Source organism: Carcharhinus amblyrhynchos, chromosome 35 (assembly GCF_965287045.1).
Source record: "Carcharhinus amblyrhynchos chromosome 35, sCarAmb.v2.hapA, whole genome shotgun sequence".
Classification (NCBI taxonomy): Eukaryota; Metazoa; Chordata; class Chondrichthyes; order Carcharhiniformes; family Carcharhinidae; genus Carcharhinus; species Carcharhinus amblyrhynchos.
The window spans coordinates 16,566,944-16,584,889 of NC_137358.1; the positions used below are offsets into that span (position 1 = coordinate 16,566,944).

At 40.6% G+C, this 17,946-nt stretch overlaps 1 protein-coding gene across 2 annotated transcripts in view; it reads right to left on the reverse strand.

The window, feature by feature from the left end:
• The window catches only part of LOC145361738 (histone acetyltransferase p300-like), a 103,643-nt gene that overhangs the window by 62,295 nt on the left and 23,402 nt on the right, over positions 1 to 17,946 (reverse strand). For both annotated transcript variants that reach the window (XM_080217667.1, XM_080217666.1), the window contains exon 2: positions 8,833 to 9,548. In XM_080217667.1, the coding sequence (XP_080073793.1) occupies positions 8,833 to 9,548 (716 nt within the window). The remainder of the gene's footprint in view (positions 1 to 8,832; positions 9,549 to 17,946) is intronic.

Here is a 17,946-nt window from a genome sequence, read left to right on the forward strand (position 1 = left end):
GACCTCCCAGATTCAATATGTAACCCAAGGCACAGCACATATGACACCAAATTAAATCACCCCACCTTGCAAACAGTACTAGCTCAATGCTTTCAGGAATATATACATTTATTGAGCACAGTAAGTAGTGTCACAACACCAGGTTAAAGTCCAACAAGCTCATTTGGTAGCACGAGCTTTCAGAGTGTTGCTCATTCCTCAGGTGAGGAGCAACGCTCTGAAAGCTCATGCTACCAAATAAACCTGTTGGACTTTAACCTGGTGTTGTGAAACTACTTACTGTGCCCACCCTAGTCCAATGCCAGAAACTCCACATCATACATTTATTGAGGTTTGTGCTGTTCATTAAAGACACAACTCCTGCAAAATTTGCTCAAGTTAAATTCGAAGGCAGCTCCCAAAACAAAACTATAATTATGGCCACCTGCAAGGGTCTTTTGGCTAACCACATAAAATTTACACAACTCAAAATATTCTCATTTGGCAGAAGTAGAATCACGTGTGCCGGCTACTTTTTTTTTAAATAAAAATTAAATTAATCCAGACAGCAAAGCTAGCTTTAGTCCAAGATTTTGCTTGGCAACATGCTAGTTGATTAACTTACAAATCGAGAAATTTGAAAACCGCATAAAGCGTTGCTAAAAATTAATCCACAAAAATACTGACAACAAAGCATCTTCAAATAGGCATATTGTAATGGAGTTGAGGTAGAGCAGCCATGGTCATACTAAATGGTAGAGCAAGTTCGCAGACCCAAATGGCGTTTTTCCGCTCTTATTTTTTCATGTTCTTGTAGTATCTATTGTGGTATTACATAAACTGTAATAAATTAAACTGCTGAGCATCACTTTGTGCGGTATTCTGAATTCATTACCTTAAATCATTCTCACCTTTTCCATTACCAGTGACAGATGAATATAGAACATAGAACACTACAGCACAAACAGGCCCTTTGGCCCACAATTTGCACCTATCCACTGGTATTTCACCTTACTGTTGTACACTGTACATTAGAATGTTCTCTTCACAAGTAAAGTTGAAAACGAAACCTGAGTTTGCATTTATGAATGTTTTATCCAGTTCAAATTGATTTTCTATAGTATAATTTCCATCTTTTGGATTAAAGTCTTTTAAAAACACAAAGTAGCGAATGCTCCCTAAATTATGGATGTTTCGCACACACACTTGCTGAGAATTAACACGGAACAAAAAATGTTCACTCTACAGAATTTCACTTAAATAAGGAAGGGACACAGTATAATAGAGTTCCCAATTTTAACATACTGTTGGGAGATGCAAAAACTGGAGAGTAAGTTGTCTGGATCGTCATGTGCTACCTAGCAACAGCCTAATTATAGGGGTGGATGTCAGAGCATCACTTCACCTCTTGCCAGCTGGTGTATGATGCAAGAAAACAAGAAGAAAGGGGAAATTAATAAGTGAAATCTGAAGCTTTAAACTGTGAACAGAAAATTGTAAGTAAGCATCTGTAAATGAACATGCATGGATGTTTACAGTCACTCAATTCCTCCACTTCAAAATGGACACATTCTAATGTTTCTCTTCTGACTACTAAATGCTAGACATTCAGCAGGTTGGGGTGTATCTGTGATCGGGGCGGGGGCGGTGTGGGGGAGGAAGGTGAGGTGGTGGGCAGGGTTCTCAGACAGTGAGCAGAGCTAACATTGCATTTCTGAGATCTTTTGTCAGTAAGAAAGTGTTAATGCTGAAAAGTTTTAAGCACAGCGAGAAGTCTGACAACACCAGGTTGAAGTCCAACAGGTTTATCTCGAATCACAAGCTTTCAGAGCGCTGCTCCTTCATCAGGAGCAGTGCTCCGAAAACTCCTGATTTGAGATAAACCTGGTGGACTTTAACCTGGTGTTGTCAGACTTCTTACTGTGCCCACCCCAGTTCAATGCCAATATCTCCACCTCAGATTTTAAGCAGGCAGGGAGATGGAAAAGGGATGCAAGAATGAACAAAAAGGGAATGCCTGTGATAAATCAGAAGTGATGGTGCAAGGCTAAAGAGATAAAGGGACAAGTACAGAAACAAAAGATGGTTCTAGAAGAGCTGTTAAGTGGCAAAAAAGGGCCCCAATCTGTAACTGCTAATGATGAGATTTGTTCCTCAAGCTTCTGCTGAGCTTCACTGGAGATAGAGAGCAGGGAGGTTTGAGGCAAAGAATCCAAACTGGAAATAACTTGAAGGTTTGGGTCAGTTTTGCAGACTGAATGCTGATGTTGATCAAAATAATCATCTAATCATGTTTGATCTCCCCAATGCTAAGACTACTGTCAGCAATAAACAGTAAAGTTCAAATTAATTAAGCTGAAGAATTTAAGACAAATGTAGCATTTGCATGCAGCAAAGTCCACAGGCTGCAATGATATAACAATTGGTTAATTTGTTTTTTGTGGTGATGGTAGAGGGAAGACTACTAACCAACACTCTGATCTTCAAATTGTGCCATGTAGAGGTCAGATATCACAGGGAAGAAAGGTCCTTGACCTGAAACATTATCTTGTTTCCTTCTCCACAAATGTTTTAAAGGTGCTGAGTATTTGAAGCATTTTCTGTTTATATTTCAGAGACAGCACTCCTTCAGTCTGTCATTTAGTTTTCATTATGTTCAAGTCCTGGAGTGGATTTTGAACTCTCAACCTTTGACACAGACAACATACTATTGACTTGGCTGAACTGGTGAAGAATACAGCAAATTGATATTTAATATAACACTTACATCTCTAATACTTCAGATTTTTCTCATTTAGGGACCACACTTTCACTATTTACGCAGATAGACATGAAGAATGAAAATGGGTAGCATGGGGAGAAGCTTATTAAACAAACAAAATGTCCAGCAAACCAAATAAATTAATACACAGCACAAAGTTGGCACCCTTTACTACAGTTTCTTTCCCCCTTGACACCTGAATGTACCCCATTCCAGCTGGGATATGAACATCAACTGTCTTCCAGTGCTATGACCAAGTGAATATCCAGTGAGTTCTTACGACAACTGATACAACAGCACCTTGAACACAGGAAAGTACGCAAAGACGAGGAAAACTGACACGCAAAAGGAAGAAGGATTGAGGGAAATCAGAAGTTAGGTCATGGGGAGTGAAAGCATGGTGGGTTTAGGCAGGCAATTGTATTTAGTAAGCAGTGGAGAACTGCACTCATGCCATCCTGTGTATAGCAGAAGAGCTCTTAGCTCAAAAAGCATGATGGGATGTAGTCAAGTAAAAAGAACCACATTCACTAGAATGCAGTTATTAAGCGAAGAGAAAAGCAATTCTTGTCAGGGTCTCTAGACAGTTTTAATGAATAGAATATTCACTAACCAAGAACAACACCAAAGATCTCAGACAGTTCTAATGAATAGAGCGTACATTACACCAGATATGGAAGTCTGGAGGGAGGGGGTCAGGTGACACAAGAAAGACTTTCAAGTCCATGAATTTACGTATTCCCATGCTATCCAAATGAAAGCATTATTGGCCAAGGTAACTAACCTATACTAATAATGATTGGCTCATACCTGGCTGGGGTGCGCAGGGGATGGGAAAATTACTTTCAAAAACTGTACAATTGTAATACCGAGAGTAATGTAAACTTTAGGAGTAATTTGGGACTACCCCAAATATCTCTCTTTCGCACGTTGACCAGGCCCAGAAAATATACGTCTTTAACCAGAATACTTGTCTCTGCGAATCTGTGTGTTTGCTGAGCTGGCTTAATTCAGTCTCTGAAAAAAAAGTTCCTTCAATGTGGATCTGGAGTCATGTAGGCTACGCCAGGTAGCAGTGAACCACGTTAGCTTCCATGACAATGATTCTGTAGTTTTACGGTCACCATTACTGAGGCTAGCTTTCAATTCCAGATATTAATTAACTGAAATTAAATTTTACCAGCTATAATGGGATTTGAACATGCTTGTTCGGAAAGCACAAGTCTTTGCCTACTGATTACTAGTCCAGTGATAATGCCACTATGCCACTTGCATGCACTCTCTTAACTTGAGTCTCCACCTTCCAAAAACAGAGCGGACATTCTGATGTTTCTTCTAAAAATAAATGTACCATAAAGTTTCAGGTTCAACCCCACTCTGTGCTGAATTAGCTGACCTCAGTGGTATGGATGTTACAATTGGCCTCAGCTATTCAGGGATGCTGCTTGCTGCTGTTCAATGATCCCAATTTAGCTCAAATAGCCATTTACACGTTTAGACCAACCTATTGGACAAGGTTTAGAGAGTAGCTGGTTTTTGAGTAATTGTACACAAGTCAACTCTTCACCTCTCAAGAAACTGCTGAGGAGAAGGAGGAGGAGGAGGAGGGTGGGGGAGGGAGAGAGAGAGAGGCAGAGAGAGAAAGAGAAAAAACGTTGAGAGAAACAAGTGTCCACTCTGAGGGCAGCATGTTGGCACAGTGGTTAGCAGTACTGCCTCACAGCATCAGGGGCCTAGCTTCGAACAGGGCTTTGGGTGATTGCGTGGAGTTTGCACATTCTCCCTGTGAACGTGTGGTTTTTCTCTAGGTGCTCTGGCTTCCTCCCACAGTACAAGGATGTGTAGCTTAGGTGGAATGGCCATGATAAATGCGCAGGGATACGGGGATAGGGCAGAGGGGAGGGCCTGGGTGGGATGCCCTTTTGGAGGGTTGGCACAGACTCTGTGGGCCCGATGGCCTCTTGCTGCACTATAGGGATTCTATGGTTGGGCAAGATGGCACAGTACTGAAGGGTATGTAAAATTATACTTCCACAATCAGTGCCTTCAGAAAGGTAAAAAGGAAAAATTATTTCATTCATGAAATTTAAGTTACTATAACTAAAAAGTTGGCAACAACAGTCAGAAATGTGTAGTCACAGGCTCCAGTTGATCAGTTTAAAGATGCGTTATATTATTTGGGAGAGGTGAGAAAATAGGAGTACTATTCTGTCATGTATCATACCTGCATCAAATACCTATGTCTGGAATAGCTAAGAAAAACTGCAAGTAGTTGAACAACTTTTTATGAAGAATTTTTCATTGGTACTTATTGTTACTCATGATATGCTGTGCTACGCTAACTGAGCACATCCAACTATTAGTATTTCAATATTAATTTGGAAGTTATCATGGCAATGAAACTTTCTAATCTATAACTAGGAACAACAGTATTGAATATTTCAAAAGTAGTGTGTTGTTGATTCAATATGTTGTACATCTCCTAGTACACAAACAGAATTTGTGCAGCAGACAGATCACAAAATGCTTACAAACTACTCTTATTTATTTTAACATACTTTTTATTGATAATAAAATCTGCATGTTTACTGGGGGAGCAATGAGAAGAGGGGGAGAAAAAGACAAGATTTCCTTGGGCTACACGGACAACAGATGGTACCTGCACCTCTGCATAAGAACAAAGGAGGCAAAGCACCCCCTCACTGAGCTAAGCAGCCAACAGCATGCTAATCCCAGCGCCAGTTTCATGCTTAGCCACTCAACTGAAAGAGAAACTGCTCCGCCCAGGGCACACTTTCATTGTTTGAAAGGAGATCTGTCCCTTAGGAACCAACAACCGGAGCAACAGCTATATTTTCTTCATTTTACACCATAGCTGTTACAAATTCACTCAAATTGAATGCACACAAGCAGCCCTCATTCCCTTTGTGGCCTTCAAAAGCACACAGTCAGAGAAACATACGAAAGCCAAGACTTCCCTTTTATTTAAAGATGATTAGCATCCTATTATTACTCACTTAGGTAGAATTTCAATATTTGACACAGTTCAGCTAAAAAAGCTAGAAAATATTTAGAAAGAAACTTCCACACCATTGAATTAAGTTAAGGTCATGCTGTAATTTTAAACTGTAATTCTTAGCCTGACATTTTCAGAAAGCAGAATGCCGGGATTACATCATACAAATGCAATCATCTTAAACAAGTTTCAATACTCAAGTTTTAAAAATGGTTAAATTAGTGGTTGCTTGATGGAAGTTAACATCAGAAATCTAAAACATACTTCCATTCTGCGTGGCACAGTTGTTAGCACTGCTGGCTCACATCACCAGGAACCCAGTTCGATTTCCAGTTTGGGCGACTGTGCAAAGTCTGCATGTTCGCCCCATGCCTGCATGGGTTTCCTCTGATTTCCTTCCACAGTCCGAAAAACGTGGTTTAGGTGCATCGGCCATGCTAACTTCTCTCTGCATACCCGATCAGGGGATGGGGTGTGGCGACTAGGGGATTTTCACAGTAATTTCATTGCAGTGTTAACGTAAGCCTACTTGTGACAATAATAAATAAGCTTTAAACAATCAAAGACATTTATCAATACTAGAGTGGCACGTAGACTGATTCAACTAAAGCCAGACCTGCACCTTACGGCCTGTGCTGTTCAAGTTAAAATCAGTACTAATGACACCCAAGTTTAACATATCTCACTATCCAACAAGTGGGCGTATCAGAGGCAGAGTAACTTCTGTAGCTTTCATTTTGTCTTTTAATCTCCACAAAGGTAATATGAAAATTCAGCACTATTTACTTAAATAAGTTCATAAAAATTTTACCCATCACTAACCTATCCCCAGTTTCCCTGCTCCCACGGTGCTAGAATGTTGTTTCACAGTCCAAGTCTACACAAAGTATCAGACAAGCTCTCTGCCTTACTCGCAGTCAGTCTACTGAAGCTTCGGGTATGGATTTTCACATGAAAGGTTATTGTATCACAACACAAAAACATTACTTTCAATAATAAGGATTTAGCGTACTGAAATAACATCTTTTGTCAGTTTCCTGTGCTACTTTCTCTTCCACCATCTTAAGTGAAATAGACTGCTCATTTTCATAACTGCCCAATTAATATATATCCAACCTCAAAGAAGAGAAACTCATTCTACCTCCGGGATCCCAGTTTTTTTGTTTTAAAGAGCGTCAGATTTTTAGACCGCCCATTCGGATAGATTTCATTGTAATTTCTAAAAACCTCGTTTTTATTTTCATTCTTTCCAATTTCCTTCACATTTGACTTTTTTGTCACACTAGTTCCTATTAATCTTCAATTTCTACATGGCAACTATTTCATATACACCTTGATATTGTATGAGAAAGTCAATTTTCAATAATTTCACTGGCTAATAGTCACCATGCAATATTTCAATTTTTATGTCTCATTTTCTAAGTCTCAGCGGCTGTGAGTAAGCAACCCACCTAACCTGAAATCCCCCCTCCCCCACAAGATTAGCTGCTATGACTCTCGATCAATAGGAGTAAATGGAGGCTAGGTGGGGCAAGAATTTAGTTCTATATTAACAGTTCACAATCTGTGCCACAAAATTAACTAGAATGCCTTTAAAACAATGTTATTTCCCACTGGCACTTTTCCTCAACTTATCATCTTTAGGGTCTTAAATCAATTTCCAATAATTAATTTTGGTGATTTTTGCTTTTATTTTCCATTGTCTAAGGCTCAACTTTAGCAATAAGATGCTGTGACAAGAAAATCCTCAAAATGAGCACAACATACCTGGAATGGGAGTTCACTGATAGCTAATAAAAAGAATATTGCTCGTCTTTTGTAGCTCTTCCCAACACTTCATATTTAAATCTCAAAAAGCAGTTGACCACATGACTCTCTCTATCTGCTCCAAAGACAATCTCAGAGCAGAAAACAAGCATCCTCACAAGTAAATTCTGCCATCTCTGGATCAATAACAGGCTGGGTTAGGATAAGAATGTTCCAACTCAGTACCCAGTCAGCTTTCTTAAATTACTTCTGGCACTTTTTGAAAATGTTTGTCAATTTTAAGATGGAATGTTTGGATTGGAAGTTCAAAGCATATGTGACAAGGAGCTGAATCACTAATTAAAGAAACACAATTTGAGCAATTTCAATGTCCCTATGCAATACAGAATGAACCATCCATTGAAGCTATAAGTAGGGGGAGTAGTCATCCTCTCCTCTAATTTCTAACAACTAAAAATCTATCGCTTGTATACAAGACATTGATCTTAATCAAGAGATGAAAGATCGGGATTTTTAAATTATTGAGTAATGTTTTCAAAAGTTTCAATAAAAGTGCCATTAAAACCAGAGTGATTAGATACAAAAACCAAGAGTGCACAGTTGAAAAAACTCGTGGAAAAAACTAGAATATTGGCAGAATACATATCAATAATTGTAGAATGTATAATGCAAATATAGACTGAGAAGTAATCGCTGAGTGTGCTATTTTGTTTCTTCAGATACTTTCTTTTAAAATCCAATAGTTCTCAATTTTCCCATCTCTCAAAAGCCAATTGTTAGAGTCATACTCTGGTGTCTCAATCAAGTAGACATCCTCCTGCATAAGCAAAGATGGTAACTTTTAGCAGATTACACTTGAGGTAAATTAGGACCATGCCCAATCTTGTTGCTCAGACCAGCTGCCATGAAATAGTTATCAGAAAAGTGGTCCTAGGCTGATTTTTCCCATACCTACCCAGCCAAATGAGGTCAAATGGTGCACTCTTGTTGTCCAGCTGGGGTCAGTTAACTTAGCATGGACTGAACCTAGGATCTTCTGGTCTATGACTTAGTTTAACAGTGGACAACGCTTACAGCTGTTTGGTCATTTGTGCAGTACAATTCTCAATTTGTAATAGAGAAAATCAGAAGCTGAAAATATGAATTTATACTTATAGGAAACTGAAGAGTAGACTTTAGTTGCTCTATTTAGTACTGAAAGTTCCAAATATTGTCTGTACAGAACAGAGTTAAGCATGTCACATTTCATTAGTGTTAACTTATGACTTCAACATATATGCTTCAAAGAGGTAAAGTGCTCAGTTCTTACCTTGCTCATTGCCCCAGGTTGGGGTCCTTTGAGACCTGCTGCCATCTGAGGTGATCCCTGGGATAATGTTTCTGCAAGTAGGTTGTTTGTGTTGGACATTCCTGGGCTTGAGTACTGTACATTAGGTCTGCCCCTTCCAGCACCAAGAGAACCGTTCATTACTTGTCCCTGCATCATGCCCTGAGCATTGCCACTGTTCATCAGGGCTGGATTCATATTAGCATTCATGCTCATGCCAGCCTGGTTAGTGGGACTGTTTACACCAGGCATCAGACCCGTTGCTGACGTATGAAGCTGATCGTGTTTCTGTGGGTTCACAGACTGCGGTGTTGGAGGTCTCTGGTTTGCTCCACCTGCTCCCATTCCCAGATTAGGAGGGGATGTAAGACCACCTTGAGTTAGGGGGCTCTTCACCATACTACTTAAGCTTCCTATACTGGGACTGTTCTGTTGACTTTGACTGCCTACTGATTGCACTGGACTATCCATTGAGCGTGAGGAGGCACCACCAGAGCTGACTGTCCCATGTCCCATATTGATACTGGAACCACTGCCTCTCAGAAGCTCTGACAATTGTTTGTGCTTTGAGGCAGCATCCTGCACCATGCCAACCCCAGTAAGCTGAGCCAGGTCACCACCATTGGTCAGTCCTAATGGATCTGAACGTATCAGTTCATCTGGTAGGTTATCCTCGAGATCAAATAAGGATCCAAAATCTGAAAAGAAAACAAAGATAAGTTACAATGACTTCATTTTCAAAGTGCTACAATTGCAAGTTCTCATTTTCTACACTGAAGGAAGAACCTGACCATGCACTGCTTGGAACAAGAGGAAAGCATGGGGATTGGCAGGGGAAGAGGAGGACAAATTGGGCTGTTCCTAGACTTCTAAAAAGGTATAATTAGAAGGTGGTATGGGAATGCCAACTAGTGCAAATGCCACATCCAATCTTTGCCTCCATCCCCCAATCTTGGAGAACTGGTTTCTACTTTGCACTTACGCAAGTACTGCTGGCCCAGACTGAGAATTCATAGCAGACCTTAAGTTGCATACCTCAATTATGCAGAAATGGGCATAGTGTTTTAATATAGAGCACGACTGAGCCACCAATTAATTATATATACACTTGTTAACATTACATCATACACATGCTTTTCTTGAATATTAGAAATTTACATAGCGTAGCATGAAACAGTGCAATAAAAACATTTACTTCAGTGAGTTAAAAATCCACCAATTTATTTTTAATAGCACAAATCCTCTTTTCAGTATGTTAGATTCTCATGTATTTCTTTCCTCTTAATCTTTTCAAGAATTATGGGGTGAAGACAGGTTTCTTGCACCCAAAGCTGCAGAGTTAATGCAAGCCTACTTGTTACACTAATAAAATAAACTTTAAACTACTTTTCTGTTAGGTACTTTTTGAGTTTGTTGCCCAACACCAAAAGATTAAATACAGAAAGAGAACAAGACTTGGCATTAAACTCTGGGGCATACTGCTTCTCGGCCTTCCCAACCGTAGCAACATCAGTTACCTTAATTCTATTTCCTGCTCTTTAGCCAGCACATTATCCACGTTACTACATTTCCTCTTTTTTCACAGGCTGGAATTTTTCAAACAAACAATCATTCCGCACCATATTGAATATTTTTTGAAAATCCATTTACCTGCACATATCTGCCCTATTCCCTGCACCTCTTTTTTCAAAAACTTTTAAATTCACCAAACAGTACTTGCTTTCAAGAGCCAGTTAGCTAGATGGTGCAAAACAACAGCAAAAACATGGGCTCAATTCTGGTTTTGGCCAAGATAGACCTGGGACCTGCCTCCATACTTGCCCGATGTTTGACGTGGAGTGATGCCCTCGATGCTATATAACTAATTGCCTATTTGGTAGAGATATCTACGGTCCCTCGGGGACAATAGCAAATCCTACCTGTCTTCAACAAAGCTGTCCACAACACTCGTGTATTTTAAAAGTGCTTGTTAATTTGAGTTCAAACTATGGACTCCAAAAATTTGTCAAATGACACTGAACTAGCTTCAATAATCAATCCTCAAGGAGGGAGAGAAAGATGTCAAACTGGCAACCTGCCAGTTCAGCAACTTAATTTGCATATTTAAAGTGGACTGAAAAGTCACACCACAGCCCCGAGTATCCCTTCTCTAACCTTTTCATCAATCAACACTGTACGCTAATCAGCAGTCAGTAACTTACCTACATTCAGCTTTTACTTGTTCTCAGAACCAATTTCTTTAGACAGTTATCTCTAACAATTATTTTATATTGCTGGAAAAAAAAAGACATTGTCAAAGCCTTTCACCTTGCACCTTCAGGAGAGAATTCATGAAAGTCTATGTCCACGCATTGCACCTTTCTCCAAGTAAAAAACTTGGAGGCAGCTATTCACTGGTTCATTCACCATAGCAATATTTTGACCACAGTCAACCTGTCTAGCTTGAATTTAAACAAGCATAGTACTTAACTACTCCCTGGTGCGTTTGCCATGGCAACATCTCTACCCATCATAGTCCACCTGCCAACCAACCAGCAGCAAGCCTTGCAGTTGCACCTCCACCTTTTCATACTTTTTTCTTGGGATGTGACCATCTCTGGAAACGTCAGCATTTATTGCTCATCCCTAACTGCCCTCCCAAAGGTGATGGTGAGCTGCCTTTTCGAATGGCTGCCGTTCATCTGATGTAGATACACCCACCATGCTGTTAGAAAGGGAGTTTCACATTTTAACTCAGCAACAGTGAAGGGACATCAATGTAGTTCCAAGTCAGGATAGCGCGCAGTTTGGAGGGAACTTGCAGGTGCAAGTGTTCTCAAACCCAATGCCCCAGGTCCTCTGAGGTAGTGAAGGTTCTGAATGTGGAACATGCTGTCGAAGGAGCCTTAGGCGAGTCGTTACAGTGCATCTTGTAGAAGGTACAGTGTTATCACTCTGCTTCGGAGGTGGGGGCGTGAATATTTTAAATTGGGTGCCGATCAAATGGCTTTCTTGATGGATGGCGTCAAGTTTAAGTGTTGCAGCAGCTGCGTTCGTCCAGGCAAGTGGAGAGTATTCCATCACATTCTTGAGTTGTGCCTTGTAGATGGTGGACAGGATCCACAAGATGAGTTATTTGCCACACAAATTCTAGCTTCTGACCTATGCTTGTAATCACAGTATTTATATAGCTGGTCTAATTCAGTTTCTAGACAACAGTAAACCCATCAAGATGTTGATGGTGGAGGATCAGTGATGCTATTCGGATTGGCGGTTGGTGACTAGTGGAGTGCCCCAGGGGTCGGTGCTGGGGCCTCAGCTATTTACCATTTATATAGATGATCTGGAGGAGGGAACCGAGTGTAGGGTGTCGAAATTTGCTGATGACACCAAGATTGGGGGAAAGGCAAATTGTGCGGAGGGTCTGGAGAGTCTGCAGAAGGATCTAGATAGGCTGGGCGAATGGGCCAGGAAATGGCAAATGGAATTTAATGTTGGCAAGTGTGAGGTGGTCCACTTTGGTAGGAAGAATGGTAGGAAGGACTATTACTTACGTGGCGAAAAACTGCAGCAGGCGACGGTGCAGAGGGACCTCGGGGTCCTTGTGCATGAGTCGCAAAAACTCAGCCTGCAGGTGCAGCAGGTGGTCAGGAAGGCGAATGGGATGCTGGCCTTCATAGCGAGGGGGATTGAATATAAAAGTAGGGAGGTCTTGCTGCAGCTGTATAGGGCATTGGTGAGGCCGCAGCTGGAGTACTGTGTGCAGTTTTGGGCGCCGCACCTGCGCAAGGATATTTTGGCCTTGGAGGGAGTGCAGAGGAGGTTTACTAGGCTGATACCGGAGTTGAGGGGGTTGAGCTATGAGGAGAGGCTGAATAAACTAGGCTTGTACTCGTTAGAGTTTAGAAGAATGAGGGGAGATCTCATTGAGACGTATAAGATGATGAATGGGATGGATAGGATAGAGGTGGAAAGACTCTTCCCGCTCAAAAAAGGCAGTAGGACTAGGGGGCACAGCCTCAAGATAAAGGGGGGGCAGTTCAGAACGGAGTTGAGGAGGAACTTCTTCACTCAAAGGGTGGTGAATCTCTGGAATTCTCTGCCCGTTGAAGTGGTGGAGGCTGCCTCGCTAAATATTTTTAAGAAGCGGGTTGATGGGTTTTTGATAAGAGAGGGGATTAAGGGTTATGGGGAGAGGTCGGGAAAGTGGAACTGAGCCACGACAGATCAGCCATGATCTTATTGAATGGCGGGGCAGGCTCGAAGGGCCAGATGGCCTACTCCTGCTCCTATTTCTTATGTTCTTATGTTCTTAATGCTGTTGAATGTCCAGGTGAAATGGTTAGATTCTCTTTTTGAAGTTGGACATTGTCTCATATTTGTATGGCTTGGATGTCACTTACTACTTGTCGGTCCAGGCCTAAACATCGTCCAGCTCTTGTAGCATACAGACATTGACTTCTTCAATATTACTTGCAAAACTTGTAGACTAACACTCCCCAAAACCTGTCTACCATCTACAAGGCACCATCAGGAATATGATAGAATACTCTCCATTTGCCTAGATGAGTGCAACACCAACAGCACGTAAGTTTGACAGCCACTCGATTGGCATTTCACCTATCACCTTCAACATTCACTCCCTCCACCACCAACATGCAGTAACAGCTTGTATACCATTTACAAGATGCACTGCAGCATCTTACGAAAGTTTGCTCAAAAGCACCTTTCAGACCCACAATCTCTATCACCTAGAAGGACAAGGGCAGCAGATGCAGGGGAACACCACCACCTGCAAGTACCCACAAGTCACAGACCATCCTGATTGCTAAACGACCATATGAATGAGGAGGAATAGGCCAGTTGAGCTTTCTCTGCCATTCAGTAAGTTCATAGCCGATCTGAATGTAACCTCAACCCACATTTCACCTTTTATTAAGAATCTATCTCTCAAAAATATTAAAAGACTCCTTTCACCACCTTTTGGAGGAACAGTCCTAAGACGCACAACCCTCAAGAAAACAAGTTTCTGCCCTAAACAAATGACTCATTTTTAAAACATTGGCCTCCACCACTAGATTCTCCTACAAGAGGAAACACGATCTTCACATAAACCCTGTCAAGACTCTTCAGGATCTTCTAGGTTTCATTAAAGTTTCCTCTTACTCTCCTAAGCTCCAGCAAAAGCAAGCCTAGCCTGTCCAATCTTTTCCCACATGACATGGAACTATAATCGTTGAACTTTCCATTTTAAATTATATTGCTGTTCCTTCACTGCTGCTGGGTTAAAGTCCTGGAACTCCCTTTCTAACAGCACTGCATGTGAAACTACACCACATGTACTGAAATGTTTCAAGGAGGTACTCACCAGCAACTTCAAGGGCTATTAGGGATAAGCAATAAATGCTGGTCTAGCCAGTAAAATCATTTTAAAAATTAAAAATGTTTATCGAAATCACATTAGACATAGCTGGATAGCTCTACACTTTCCCATTATTCTTTTGCATCTTGTCATAGAATCATAGAAACCCTAGAGTGCAGAAAGAGGCCACCTGGCCCATCGAGTCTACACTGACTACAATCCCACTCAGGCCCTACCCCTATATCCCTACATATTTACCCGCTAATCCCTGTAATCTATGCATCTCAGGACACCAAGGGGCAATTTTAGCATGGCCAAATCAACCTAACCGGCACATCTTTAGACTGTGGGAGGAAACCAGAGCACCCGGAGGAAACCCATGTAGACACAAGGAGGATGTGCAAACTCCACACAGACAGTGACCCAAGCCGGGAATCGAAACCAGGTCCCTAGAGCTGTGAAGCAGCAGTGCTAACCACTGCACTACATTAATGCCCTACCTATATGTTCATAAATCCTTTAATTGCATCTGTCACGCACCATTATTTTACAGCAGCCAACAATTATGTTAACTTGCACTTGCTGGTTATTTCACTTTTTTGGAAGAGATGGAAGACAAGAGGGAAATTAACAGGGTGGCAAAGCGTGCAGTTTCCCATTACAATATCATTCCATCAGCTATTCTTAAGGCAAAATCTAATTCAGTCACAAAAAAGCCCCAGATACACAAACACACCTTTTCACTGTCCTGCTTGAAGAAACAGTGTTGGAATTGACACGCTTATGAGAAAGTGTTATGGTACTCTTCAGTATAATAATGTTGCTACTACTTAAGTTTTTAATGTTGCATAGAACTTTACATAACTTTCTCACAAAGCAAAACAGAATATTGCATACATTAGCTCAAGAGAAAGTCTAAATACATATAGAGATTTAGCAAACCAAGCACATGATGAGAGCTCCCATTTATTACTTTAGAAGTGTTACACAAGCAGAAACGTTAAATACAGTAGTCAGTTAGGAAGCAAGCAGGTGCATGGGAACACCACCAACTCTCAAAGTCACACTTCATCCTGACTTGGAAATGTATCCCTTTTCCTTCAACGTTGTTCAGTCAAAATCCTGGAACTTCCCATCAAACAGCAGGGAAGTAATTTCACTACACAGCTATGATTCAAGAACGTGACTCACCACCACCTTCTCAAGGTCAATCAGAGATGGGAAATAAATACTAGCCTTGCCAGCAAGATCCCAAGAATGAATAAATTAAAAAATATATTCAAATAAAGATTAAAATATGAAAATGTTTAATTCAATCAACATTTTTCTATTAGGATATTCAGTCTGTTTTACTGAAGAAGGGACAACTTACAAAGCATGGTGCACCTCTCTCTCAGTTCCATCAAGATATTCTTCCATGTTAAATGGGATTGTGAGAAATATCTTCTGAAGTGCACAAACTGTAGACTTTGTGAATTCCAGTCACAGATATCTAGCCGTCTTTTTGGTAAGAAGACTACAGAAGCAATATACTATTGGGAAACTAAGTGTTCAAGAGTGATAGAGGAGCAAAGGAATTTTAAGAGTACAATTATTAGAAGTAGCAACAGGTTAAAAGGCCAAGAAAAAAATCAAAATGACTAGGGTTCATTTGGAGAGGACAAGAATTGAAAAACGGAGATGTTAAACTGGGATAGAACTTTATTTAGGCCATCTTTGGAGAATTGTGAACAGTTCTGGGCTCAATATTGTAAAAACAGAGGAACTGGAGAGAGGGCAAGAAGATTTACAAGGATTTCACCAGAACAGAGAGGTTATCTATCAGGAAAAGTCAAACTGATTGTCTACTCTTTCCTGGAGAAAAACGGCCCCAGAGTAGTGATCTCTGAGATTAAGTAAGAAGTCTCACAACACCAGGTTTAAGTCACTTGTGACACTCCGAGATTAAGACAGACATTGAGGGGCTGTTTCCAATTGTGAGGGAGATTAAACTAAGTCATTTAAAAAAAAGATTTTTACCAAGACATCCAATAGACAATTCAGAAGAAACCTTTCTTTTGAATTCGTAGGTTTTCATAAACGTGAAACTCACTTCCACAATAGTTCAGGGAAATCACATCAAATGGATTTAAGGACACAAGAATATGAGCAGGAACAGGCAGTAAATGACCCTGCAGAATTGATTGTAATTTTCTTGCAAGATAAAAAAAACTTAAGGAAATTATCCCCATGTAAGATTCGAAACAATGCCTCTGGGATTAAGAGCCCAATAATCATCCATCTAAGCTACCTGAGTTGAGGGATTCCCTGCAGAAAGCTGTAACATACTATGGGAAAAATAGCATACAAATAAATCTTGGCTATCCTATCAAGTTAGTTTAACATTTTAAATATCCTGATTAGATCACTTCACTATTTTCTACAGTTGGGAGAAATACAATCAGAGTTTAGGAAATCTGTTAAGCATAATTTAGCACAGTAGCACAATGGTTATCACTGCTGCCTCACAGCACCAGGGACCTGGGTTCGATTCCCTGCTTGAATCACTGTGTGTGCACGCGCGTGTGGAGTTTGCACATTCTCCCAGAGTCTGTGTGGGTTTCCTCCCCAAGTCTAAAAGACGTATTGGTTAGATATATTGACCATTCTAAATTCTTCCTCAGTGTAATCGAACTGGTGCCGGAGCGCGGTGACTAGGGGATTTTTCAGTAACTTCGTTGCAGTGTTGGTGTAAGCCCACTTGTGACAATAGTAAACAAACTAACCCTCTGTTTCTGGTGAATCAGTTCTGCATCCCTAGCCCCACTCTCACCCAACAAAGGCCATACGCATCATGCTGAAATGCATCAACAAAATTAAATATAGTATGTCAAATTGTTTAACAACGCTTCTGTACTTTTCTAACCTCTCTAGTCTATGTTAGCAGAGAATTCACAAAATGGCAAGAAATCAGGGATCAAGCGGAGGACTGGGAGGTCTCTCTGTAGCAGGACTTAACTGAATTCATGATTAAAATGCAGATAATTATTATACTTTAAGAACACAATTTTAAATAAGTGTGATGAACTTAAACGTCATTCAACAACTTTTAAGCCTCAGAACCAGCTCCAGAGATCACCGCCAAAAACTATCACAATTAGTGGAACTGTACCTACGCAATAATGCAACGGTTACATTTGAGTTTGGCAATAAAAATGATATCTTCCGGACTATGTATCCCAACAATGCACAATACAGCAAATAGTGTTGCCTAACGCACAATGAAATGTATAATCTACACGCTAAAATTTAGTATCCATTTCAGCCAAATTTTATTTTGCATTTCTGAGGGAGGACCTTGCTAATCACTGATTATCAGACCTAACAAAATTATAAGACATTGATGAGTTGGCAGAGACAGGACAGGAAAGGGAATTGTTTGATGGTGTCAAGCATTGTACTGTAAGCAGACAACCAAACAAGAGAACCACCTGTAGTATCTGCTGGACTTGGAAATGAGCAGTGATGGGGATTTCTAAAGATATCTGTTGCAAGAAGTCATTGAAGTTGGGGGGAGTTGTGGCACTGCAAAATAATGTGCTTTCCTCAGGTTTAGAAATCGGAGATTTCTTTGCCTCCCCAGCAAATGCAGCCCATGAAATAGTAACTTTCCTAAATTCATGTGACAAGCAGGAAAAATAATGAGCTAAAGGAAGTGGCAAAAGGGCTTTGAACAGATATTGCGGTGCAGCACTGATGTTTAAAATGTCATGCTA